At 40.2% G+C, this 12,818-nt stretch overlaps 1 protein-coding gene across 1 annotated transcript; it reads left to right on the top strand.

Annotated features, from left to right (window-relative positions):
- Nucleotides 1-1,592: 1,592 nt before the first annotated feature.
- slc17a6b (solute carrier family 17 member 6b) lies at nt 1,593-12,401 on the top strand (the record flags this gene model as incomplete). Its single annotated transcript, XM_083688232.1, has 12 exons — nt 1,593-1,666; nt 3,474-3,729; nt 4,222-4,340; nt 6,602-6,716; nt 8,313-8,400; nt 8,743-8,829; nt 9,487-9,629; nt 9,986-10,135; nt 10,300-10,432; nt 10,706-10,816; nt 11,694-11,821; nt 12,057-12,401. 12 exons carry the CDS (start codon nt 1,593-1,595, stop codon nt 12,399-12,401), a joined length of 1,749 nt encoding a protein of 582 aa, XP_083544358.1.
- Between the last annotated feature and the right edge of the window lie 417 nt (nt 12,402-12,818).

Genomic DNA, 12,818 nt, shown 5'->3' with positions numbered 1-12,818 from the left:
CATGTTTTTTTCTTGGGAGATGCAAGATATAGTACATGGCCAATAGACCAATGCCTTAAATGCCTTTGTTTACTCATGTTTGTATGTCTTTCAAAACGATAACTTTTCTATCTTAATGACGTCTTTATTTCTAAGATCTTTTACAAACCATGTTGTCTTTTTTATATCATGTTCCTAACCTTTGGGCTTTGTTGTCTGAATACATTGTGTCTTTGTTGCATGAATTGCTGAGCTTAGAAACACATATATCGTAAATTTAATTCCATAAAAATGTTGTTATTTTAAATGCCTGCATTCTAATGTATATAATTACTGTATGATTATAAGTAATAAACGTTAATGAATGAAATCTCAAATTCTCAAATTTGTATTGAATTTTTTTTCCAAAAGATGTAACCTAACAGCTCTACAATTCCATATTCGTTGGAAAGGTGACATGAGTCTGTAAATGTCCACTAGATGGTGTCAGACACCGTGCCAGTTTAAGATCCTCTTCTGAAATGTCTTTTACACCTGGTTAGTAGGCCTATCTCTTCTCATCGCAAACAGATCTCTATCTCAACGGGACTCACCTGGATAAAAAACGATGAATGAATACGAATAAAAACGTGGCTATATAAAGCTACTTGTTGCGAGTGATCTGTGTGCGCGCGCGTGTGTGTGAGAGACATTGTTGGGAGAGAGGTGGAAGTGGATGCCTAAATTATTGATGGATTCCTACATTCACGAGACCTCATTCGAAGGGAATCCACCCCTCATCTGGTTTCCATAGTACCGCCCCCAGGAGGCTTTCAGACAGGCTTTGATGTAAAATCCTGATAAAAAATAAAGATTGTGAAAAAAAAAAAATACGAATCTAACTCTCGTTTGAAATGCACCCTGCGTAACTTGCAAAATGCAAATATTATGAAAAAAATAAATAAAATAATGTCTTATTTCCAACCCCCCGTCACCGACACCTCCCTAAAAACACTCGAGAACTGACAGTGTTGCAGCTGTCCTTATAATATTAAATATTTATTTGGCGATCGGATATGGACAAGCGAAATGCACCACGCGTAGCTGGTGGACAAGAGGATGTCGCTGACCTTGGTGCTGAACGTCCAGAGGTTCTCGCGACGTCAGAAAAGCTGGCGCGCTCCACATGAGACGTGAGAGAACTAGCTCTGAGATGTATTGAAGTAACTCCACACACCGCTAGTCCTCGTTTTTAACGGTTGTTTTTTGTTTTTATTTTGAAAAAAAAAAGAAGGAATAATTTAGCTATAAACGAGTAACGCTTGCAACATGTTTCCTGTTTTGCTCGCTTTTGTAAATACATGTTGATTTGCATCGCTATGACATTGCGTGCACTTACTGTACGCGAGACGAGCGATGAGTTTATACTCAATGAGGAGTCAGACCTCATCTGATTTCTCTCATATGTAGGCGTTTTTACAGCGCTCGACGTCTGATATCGTTCATTATCGCTTTTCTAATCAAACAATCAGAGTTAATTTACGTTGTTCGCCTCACCGGTTTGTTCGGTCATCTTGCGCCGTAACATGATGCTTAAACATTAGAAGAAATTTAGAAAAACATCAAATTTGGATATGGAGTCTGTGAAGACGAGAGCTACGGTGGGGGTAAAGGAATTTGCGGGGAAGACTTTGGGCCATATGTACAGGTAGGCATATAAACAAAGATTTTCATCCAACATTGATTGCTTTTTGATGTCCTGTAGGTCTATTTCTGGAGGCATATGATATGAAGGTACAATATATGGTACAATACGTTCCTATGACGATAAGTTCGTGACTTTTTTCTCAACCAGCTTGCAGTCATCTGTAGTCACGCCTCTAATAGTCGCACTGGGACAATTATGTAATTCTGCATAACCTGGTGATGAAAAGCTGGATGAAATTTGAGGCATCTGGAAAGAGTCAATAATGCACCTTTGCCTTAAAGATTATTTCGAATAACATTTACCTTTAACACGTATTTGTTCGATCAGATAGACCCACCGAATTGTATCCGCGCATCAAAGGGGCTCGTAGATCCCTTTAATATTTGACATAAAGCCAAATGGTGACATTGTGTGAGATAATCGGTTTAATTACTTACTTACTTTCAGAATCCAGCATAGTGATGGATTTATTTCTCGAATAAACAGATTCCTCTGTGGCAAAGGCTCCATTTGGACATCAATTCGGATGTTTTTGTAGTTGCATAATGTAGCCTCATGTCAATCATCTGTTGTACCAAATTTATGTATTTCGTTTTGGCAACAGGATATTTCGATTCATAACTTATTGTTATATATGCTATATTTTCCTTTTTGTTTGGTTTATTTTGCCAATTCAAACCAAAACTAATTCATGATAAGACTTTATGTCAAATCGGAGTTTCATTTGTACATGCATTTATTGGTAAAAATGTTATTTCCTTTTAGGCAAAACGAAATTATTACCATAACACATAATGACACAATAGATTTTTTTTAATAATCAAACTAAATATTTTTATATCGCTTATTTAAACATTTTAAACAATAGGACCAAAATTCTATGGCTGATTAGGATATAGCCTACTGTAGGTATCTAAAATGGAATACATATTATTTTGCCGTGAACATTTTGGTGGATAGGCCTATAGCCCTCTACGTTTTCGATTAAACCTTCCTTTCCACGTATTCCCACGAAACTTCGATTTACATGTAACGTTCTAAAATATATGATAGGATTTTTTAAAAGCTCACTCTTGACAAACCGTAACGAATACATTGCAATAAATGCGCCTGAAAGAACAGCATGAATGAGAGATGAATGACTGTCTAATCCTGGTGAATGCAAATGAGGGTGAAGGTTAGTGGGTTGCTGCAATGCGGTACGGGCGCATCTTCCGAGCACGAGCTCCATGATTTCGTAGGATGTGGTACCATACGCCTCTATGCTTTTATTTCACAGGGAATAATGTTGACTATTATGCTGACATATTTTTGTTTGATAAAAAAATCAGCTAGGCCTATATTTGTGCGCTGATGTTGGATGTAATTGAGGCTATCCAAATAGCGCCCCCAGTCGATGGGGTAAATGAGGCCTAAAGTATATTCTCAAGCAACATAAGTAAAAGTTATCACAGCATTTTCCATTTAGGCTTAGGCATATAATGTTTCAGTACATGACAAATTGGGTTATATAGGCCGGTCTATGAATGTATCTCAAATAGATTTTTCACAATAGTCCTATGTTGGAGGCCTTTGGCTTTATATTTTCACAGACTAGAATAGCTTATTCTTGGCATACTGTGTAGACCTAGATATATGCTACTAAAATACATTTATTATTAATGTGTGTTTTGAACTCACATTCTTTATCTATGAATATTTGATATTTGATATTGATATTGATAGATCGGCTATACATTATTTTTTAGCATGCTCAACTGAGAAAATTAGATGCATGAAGACGATTTCTTAACTTTGGCTGTTGCAGGGTGTTAGAGAAGAGACAGAAAGGTGGTGAAGTAATCGAACTAACGGAGGATGGCCGTCCCTCGGAGGCCACAGAAAAGAAACCGCCTCTGTGCGACTGCACGTGTTTCGGGCTACCCCGTCGCTACATCATTGCCATCATGAGCGGTCTCGGCTTCTGCATCTCCTTCGGCATCCGGTGCAATCTGGGCGTGGCCATCGTGGGCATGGTCAACAACAGCACGATTCACCGAGACGGGAAGATCATCGTCACAGAGGTGTGGTGCACACTTTACTGACGTCAACGCCGTGTCTTCTCTTACGGCTTCATAGTAAAACTGCAACCCAGATCAGATTCTCCCGTTCCATCCAAAATTCAAAGCACACAATCCTTTGACTTCATGATGTCCATTGTGGAACACTGGTGGAGATAGCCTATCTATTTGTTTGTCTCTGAATACATATGTAGCTTTTTTGTTTAAAATAAAAGCCATGATGCTGTTGTACATCTATGGTACAAGCCCACAAAAATTATAACCACTTGATTTGCATTGAATGTCAACTATTTGTTATATATACTGATGTCTATTTTCTGCATGACAGTTCAGGGTTCTCACAATATTCATATTTGATTAGATTTGGTCTCCAGGCTACAATTTACAATGCAATGTTGTTAACGTTATGAATAGAGAGAATGAATGAAGATAATTTAATTTTAGGCGGCATCAGTATTTAATGGTTTACGCAATTGTTTTTGTTTTATTTCGAAGAAAGCCAAGTTTAACTGGGATCCAGAGCAAGTCGGTATGATCCATGGTTCGTTTTTCTGGGGCTACATAGTGACGCAGATCCCTGGAGGATGGATATGCTCGAGACTGGCAGCTAACAGGTAGCCTACATTCATATCTCATTGCAAAGCTCGTATATCACCAATTACAAATGCGAGTTATTCGTTACTCAATTTATTGATAAGTTGCAACACTATGGTATGAATGCACTTGGTTGCTGTTTTATTCGTTTTTGTAAAAAAAGACAAGCTTTTTCCCTGTTTGATATGGGTGAAAACAATTCAAGCCTACATAAAGGCTATATTGTGGATATTTATCTAATTGTTCGTCGTCATTATTATCACTTTTCGTTCTCCATTTATGATAATGATGTGGCAAACGAATTTTCAAACCAGCTTGTTTTTTAAATGGCCAGATATATGCATATCTTCGATTAAACAGACAGGTTATTTAGACGCTTCAAATCTTTACGATTTTTTTTGACGTAATTAAGAATGAAAGGGAGGATTCACAGTTCTAATGAGACCAAGGTTTTTGTAGACAGGAGGCCTAGCCAGCCAGTGCACTGCGTGACTGCCATGGCTGCCGCCATTATGCAGAATGAATTGGGGAGGCAGCAGCCGACCCTGGCAAGCAGTGCCATTGAGATTTGACCGTGTAGCTCCGGTCCACAGGGCTTTCTGCCACCTGTTAATGACGTCCCAGGGGGAGCCGTTTCTAATCTCGTGCATTCATAGGGCATGGCAACCAGCCTTGGTTTCGTCGCCAATGGCTGTACTCACGCTTATGTGCTGTGCACTGCACAGGCGTGGTATATTTGTAAATAAGGGTTATGTGTCCTGCAGCAGTGGTGCTGTACATCTATAAATTTGATATAGCTGGGGTGTCAAAGATATTGCTCTGTGTCGGAACCGGCCGGTGGTCCAGTCAAGTGGTCCAGTCAAGTGGTCCATAAAAAAAAAAGTCTGACTTCCGCTTGCGGTTATTTATTGTACTTAGTAAGGTACATGTAATATAACAATTTCTATAGTTTTGTTTTATTATTGCTTGTAATGGATTTATAAGTACATTGGTTAATTCAGTATGAACCGTCAGATGCCCAAAGATGAACCCATCTTGAAAATTAGGCATTCGTATGAGTTTGAGTAGGCTACTGTAATCCAAGTATTGTAATAGTTTGACACCACAGAGGAAGATGTATTATAAAGTAAACATATACAATTAACGTAAGATAATGCCGTGGTTGTCGGACACTATGTTGTAGTATGCCCATATGTATACATTTAGCTTAATTCTAAAGTAATTCTAATATTAAACAAATACATAAAATAAACAATAGGCCCTATAGGCTACCTGCCTCACAAGAAAACTGATGCTTTTGCTCCATTGTCCATATATTTGATTTCAGACTAGGCTAACTGAGATCACGGTCTTGTAATTATAGGAGATTATTTTCTTTTAATTTGCACTACTAAACATGTTTATTGTCTATTCATGTTTATTTGATTGACACTGAGTTGTATCGAATGAACCTGTTTCGTGCCAGAGAGTTGCCTCAATCGGATTAGAGCTCGCCCCCCGCGTGCCGGTGAGAGGGGCGGGGTGAGGGTCTCGGGGTGTGTACAAGACGTGACAAAAATGAAAAACTACCTCGGTGCGCGTTTACCAGCCTTCGATATTCATTTTGGGATGACTTCCGCTGGCTCAGCTGCGCTCAAAGCAACACCGTCTGCTTTCGGCACTCCTTCCCTGTCATCACACTGTAATTTCTCCCTCCAGTGTAATTCTCCTTACCGAATTGCCAACGGTGATTGCACGGTTAACTTTAAAATAATCTAAATATGACAAAGCCCGCATCGATAGGCTAAATCAAATTAGCCGATTTCAGTCATCATTCGTAAAATGTAGGCCTAATGTTAATGATGATATATATATATATATATAATTTGAATGTTATTAATGTTATCAATTATATATTATATTATATTATATTATATCAATTATATATATATATATATATATATATATATAATTGATAACATATATATATTATTAATAACATTAATTTCAGTAGCTATTAGAAAGACTCAATGTCGTTGAGTAGCCTAGGTCTAAACCCATCTCAATTCCACCTTGCTATATTTAGCCTGCAAACGAGTCTAGAATGTGAGATGTTCGATAGATCCCTGCTGAATTTAGTCAGAATGACCATAACATAATAGACTAATTAATAAAACAACCAGTTTCAACAACCAGTTTCAGTTTCCGGAATAAATGTATTTAGAACCATTTCTATCAAATGCATTTTCTACGTTGCAGTATGACACTGATATGTGATTTCGTTTCTTTCTGTGACATTTAGGGTTTTCGGTTTAGCTATTTTCCTTACCTCGACGCTCAATATGCTCATCCCCTCAGCTGCACGAACACATTATGGGTGTGTCATCTTGGTGAGGATATTTCAAGGACTTGTAGAGGTAAGCGCTTGTGCTCAATCATTGCCAAATGCCTCTTCTTGAGAGCTCTTCTTTATTATGATAGGCCTTGTAGAAAAGCATTTTTCTGATTATCAAAATATTATATTTTCATTTAGATACAGTCGGCCTGTTACAAATTTTTTCGTGTCATTTCGATTATGATTAGACTATGTATAGGCAGTGAAACAGAGCCTGCACAACAAGTTATTCAGCTGGGGGAAATATGAGTCTACTGTATCGATCTCTATATGTGTTAGTGGGGAAAGTCTTCTGTGTCCCCGTAACCTGCTGAATCGGGTCTACTGTAGTAACACCGTTCTAATGAAACTGCTGGTCTAGACAGAATCAGATTCACAAAGACAACATGCTGATACAACAGCTCATAAATCCACTGTCCAATAGTGAAACATGACACTCAGACATATGCTGCTCTGTAGTAAAACATGGCATGTTGATAGTATAGTAGAGGATCAGGCTATACTCTGTCTGATATATTAAGCTGATACTCAGGTAACTGAGCTACAAAACATACGTCACACTAATTTCCCTCTGACAGTGGAAAACCTTCAAACGTTTAACATTTGTCCCATTGATTGCCATTGATTGCTGCGGTGAGACTGACTGATAGGGTAGCTGGCTGTTTTCTCCATCTGAATGAGTTGTCACCTGACAAAGGCTTCTCTGCTTATAGTTTGTTCATTGTCTTCACAAATGCCTTTTGGATGACACCCAGATAGCATGCTTCAGTGCATTGCATGTGCAATATTTAATTAGTAATTTGTATATGAGCTTATGTGAGGACCTATCAATGGTTGCATACGTTGTAGCTTATCCAGATATTAGTGATGGGCTATCATGTGTCTCTTCCAAGCATGTCCATGCACATAGCATTTTCCAATATCAGCTCTGTTCCAATTAGCAGCTGATGTACATTTAATAGGAGCAGCACTGTCTGTGTTATGAGCAGCTCATCAGTCCCAATTTGCAGAGCATGGACTCCCTTTATCAATGTTAATCAAGAAGGCAATGAAGAGAGAATGTTGGGTTTGGTTTGTGGTCTTATCTGATTTACAATCATGGCAGTTAATATACAGTATATTATTGTATAATAATAATGGGAATGGGATTGGCAGTCGGGGGAAGACACCTCTGCAATCCATTGTGATTTGGTACATATGTTTCCAATTCATCTCATTATTCTGAAACAATGTTGGTCTGCAGCTTATGACAGCAATGCATGTCATCTCTACACAGCACATTTGCTTGTTCTTCGGAAATGGTTGCGTCTGTGCAACTTTTTGTATTTATATTTTTTCACATACAGTAATTGTTTAAAATGAGGAAAGTATTTGATAAGATTAGTGGACGAGAGTAAGATGACAAAAATATGACTATAAGACCTATAAGACTACAGGGCTCGATTGTCAGACATGTGTGGTCATCTCAGACGTTGTACTGTCTAGCTCATTTCATAACCACAATGATCTTCTAGAAATGCACCAGTATGATTGGTTGATCCCAGTAGTCCAGTGTGTTCATGAGTGTGGTGTGTATAAATGTGAGTTGCTAATGTGTGTTTCTGTGCTGTGTGTCCAGGGGGTGACCTACCCTGCCTGCCATGGAATCTGGAGTAAGTGGGCTCCTCCACTGGAGAGGAGTCGCCTGGCCACCACCTCTTTCTGTGGTAAATATAAAATAATATTAACTCATGCTGGGAATAGTGGGCAGTTCGCTGTTGTCCATCGTTTTATCTCTCACACGAGGGGTAGTAAAAGCAGAGGTAGTTGTAATGCTGATGCTTAAATGTTGATCATTTAGATTCATAGTAGATATTTGAGGTCATATCCACATTACCTTTTGTCACTAAATTCTCTCCACTCATCATCCTCTCATCTTACTCCTCTAATCTCCTTCTCATTTTTTCTGTCCCCCCCCCCCTCCCCTTCATCACCTACCCCCTCCCCTTCATCACCTACCCCCTCCCCTTCATCACCTACCCCCTCCCCTTCATCACCTACCCCCTCAGGCTCCTACGCTGGTGCCGTCATAGCTATGCCTCTGGCAGGATACCTGGTGCAGTACTCAGGCTGGTCCTCTGTATTCTATATCTATGGTAAGATGGAAAGGTACTGTGTGTGTGTGTGTGTGTGTGTGTGTGTGTGTGTGTGTGTGTGTGTGTGTGGGTGTGGGTGTGTGATCAGAGAGAGAGAGAGAGAGAGGGGGGGGGTTATAGTCTTTATATTGCCAGTGTAAATCAGCATTGTTAGTTAACATTGTACTTGTTAGATTGATATCACATTCTAACCAATGTGACATTGAATGCACATTGCTATAGAGGATTATATTTTTAAAGCTAGTTTGATCCTCCAGACCATCAGAGAGTACAGTGAAAGTCAAATGGATTTCCCCATGCAGGCTGAGTATTGATTTCTCACCCAATGTTTTGGTGTGTCTGTTCTCCAATAATTACTGTATCTCTCTGGACTAGATGCAGTTGGTCTTTCTGACTGGGGTTTAGTCTTTGGGGCATTTTTTAAAGATCAAGCTACACCCCAAGCATCCTGCATATTTGTCTCAGACAGCAACAATGAAATCATGACGACAGTAGAAACCGACAAAAACAATAGGGTTTCAGCACTTGTCTCCTAAAATGACTAGTTAGATTCACAACAACTAATTGCACATTTTGACTCTCTTGCATCTTTCTGTAATTTGTCCTGGTTCTATCGTCCTTCTGTCTCACATACTGTCTGACTGTGTCTCCATCCAGGGTGCTTTGGGATCGTGTGGTACATGTTCTGGATTCTGGTGTCCTATGAGAGTCCAGAAGTGCACCCCACTATCACCATCGAGGAACGCACCTACATTGAGGAGAGCATTGGGGAGAGTGCCACTCTGATGGGCGCTTCTGAGGTGAGGGGGGTAACAACATTCACTTAACCAGTCTGGTCCTCTGCTTCTCTGATTCAGTGCCTCCCCCCAATTAGTATGAAAGCTTTAGAACTGATATCAGGCCAATATGTTTTTGAGCGAAATCGGGTCAGAGTTCTCAAAGTTTTAAAAATGCACAGTTCCCCAAATCGATTCCTTTGATAATAAATTGGGAGAGGATCCCATGCCCCAGTTTCTACTCAGGCTTGTTTTGATTTCTGTTCCCCTGAGCCCCCCCCCCCCCCCCCCCTCTCTCTCTCTCTCACACACACACACACACACACTCACACCCACACTTTTGTGACTCATGCATTTTCCACATGTTTTCTCCATTGTAGAAATTCAAGACTCCCTGGAGAAAGTTCTTCACCTCCATGCCTGTCTATGCAATCATTGTGGCCAACTTCTGTAGGAGCTGGACCTTCTATCTACTGCTCATCAGCCAGCCGGCCTACTTTGAGGAGGTGTTTGGGTTTGAGATAAGCAAGGTAAGACCAGTTGAGCATCCTTATAGGATAGTATAGGATACTTCAGCCTGTCAAGGACTGAGGATTAAGTGAAGATGTTGTACCAGGTCTTAACTACATATGCAAAATATACAGTATATTTGCATCTATATGTTGGTTGCAACTGTTCCTGTCCCTGTGTGCAGGTTGGCATGGTGTCTGCCCTGCCCCACTTGGTCATGACCATCATAGTGCCCATCGGAGGGCAGCTTGCAGACCACCTTCGCAGCAAGAATATCCTGTCTACGACCACAGTCCGGAAGATCATGAACTGTGGAGGTGAGAGACCTTTCCAGCACTCTCAAATACGGCAGGAGTGAGAACATTTATCTTAATGTGACTTGCCAGATGAAAGAGAAATTTAGCACCATAAAACGGTAATTCTATTATTAAAGGACGACTATCTGAAGGACTTATTGTACTGTCCATACAATGGCTCTTTCAAACCGACTCTGTACGTATGGGACTGATTGTGTGTAATTGAATTGTTGCTGTGACAGCTCCTAGCCCCTGGGCTAGTATTAGCACGTGTCTGACAGGCTGTCTCTGCAGGGTTTGGCATGGAGGCTACATTGCTGCTGGTGGTGGGTTATTCCCACAGTAAAGGCATGGCCATCTCCTTCCTGGTTATGGCGGTGGGCTTCAGTGGATTTGCAATATCTGGTCAGTGCTTGTAAAATATGTACATGGGATAGTATATGGGATATATATGTATATGTATTATATGGGATAGATGAAAAAAGATTTCCGGTAAAATTGGCTTTAGGAGACCCTCTCATACTGCCTAGACACACACATCACTGCCTAGACACCTACATCTACACTATAGTTTGTCTAGAAAGACTACCATTCATCCTTCTACAACCACATATGTGTTCTTATAAGCCTTTACCATCACTAATACTCTGCTAGAGAGGGAACAGGGTCGATTTCTCACACCCCTCCAATATCTTCCCAGCTGATGCCTGTGGCTTCAGGCGAATCAGGCCTTGGTTTTACTCCTGCTCGTTTTTCTTGGGTTTTCTCCTGGAGAATTTAATAATTCAGTGCTCGTCCCAAGAGAGCTGCCATGCTGGCTGGCTGTGTGCAGCTACAGTACACAGGACACTCAGTCATTCAGTGTGGGGGAGGAGAATGGCTGGCTGGCTACTCCCTCTGCAACAAGATGGCTGGTGCTTTCCGTTTCACTGTTATTATATTTTCATATCCACATTTTTAGAGATGTTAATGACTTTAGAAGACATGAATATGATTTTAAATCTCTCTCTGTTTGGGATATATGCATATGTTGAATTATGCTTCCACATAATAGACATTGGCCTACAAAAAGCACCTCACATGGGATTTGTTAAAATGCATATTGATAAGGTTAAATGATAGTCATTTGGTACCAAAAATAAGCAAAACCTTTTGAAAATTAAAGTATTGTTTTGGTGACAAATCACACAGTATAATACAATTGTACTTAATTTTCCATTGTGTAACACAAAATGTGTGTTTTTGCTGTCATTTGCTTCAATCTGATTGTTCTCTCTATCAGGGTTCAATGTCAATCACTTAGACATTGCTCCACGCTATGCCAGTATCCTTATGGGCATCTCCAATGGTGTGGGCACTCTGTCAGGAATGGTATGCCCACTGATCGTGGGTGCCATGACAAAAAACAAGGTACAGAAGTTGTTGCCTCTGGAAAGTCTATAAAGCATGATGATTTGTTAAGACATTTGAAAATAAATAGTACTTGAAAGTAATATTTGTATTTTGAAAGAATTAAGTAGTCTATACAAGCTAATCTCTGACATAATATCGTAGTCCTGCAAATGAATGACCTCAAAACCATAGCACATTTTTATTGCAACTTGGAACCACAATTTAAAACCCTCTGCATTGCCCTTCCCCCCAGACCCGAGAGGAGTGGCAGTACGTGTTCCTGATCGCCGCCCTGGTGCATTATGGAGGTGTGATCTTTTACGGGATCTTTGCGTCCGGAGAGAAGCAGCCATGGGCTGACCCGGAGACAACCAGCGAAGAGAAATGTGGCTTCATCGATGAGGATGAGCTGGCAGAGGAGACGGGCGACATCACCCAGAGTTACAGCGGCCTGGGTGGAGGGCCATCCAAGACGTATGGTGCCACCACGCAGGCCAATGGGGGGTGGCCTGATGGCTGGGAGAAGAAGGAGGAGTATGTCCAGGAGGAGGCGGAGGGAGGAGGGTACAGCTACAGGCGGGACCAGGACTATTCCTAGAGCAGACACACACACACGGTAGACTTATTTTGTAGGTGTTTGCGAGTTTAGACAAAAATGTGTCAAAAACTAAAGATTACAATCCATTGTTGTATGTTTGCACAAATCTAAATCATCATTTCAAAAAATATAAACTTCTAAAAAATGAATTTATTGTATAACTAAAAAGATACTATAGAGATGTAACACATATCAAATTGACCGATTGTAAATGTAATATGCATATGAATTATTGATATATTTATTTGGAGTGCAATTGTGTGTAACAGTGTGAACCATTTTCACCTCATCAATCGGAGCTTCTTCATCGTGTGGAAGCCCATAGATATAGATAGAACTTTACTGTAACTAACTTCCTGGATTGTTGTACCAACTGGTTCTTGTTACAACTCCCTATAGAGCCAGCCATTGCAGTGT

The sequence above is a fragment of the Argentina silus genome, assembly GCF_951799395.1.
Source record: "Argentina silus genome assembly, chromosome: 2".
In the NCBI taxonomy this organism is placed as follows: Eukaryota; Metazoa; Chordata; class Actinopteri; order Argentiniformes; family Argentinidae; genus Argentina; species Argentina silus.
This window is presented reverse-complemented; position numbering and strand designations above follow the sequence as displayed.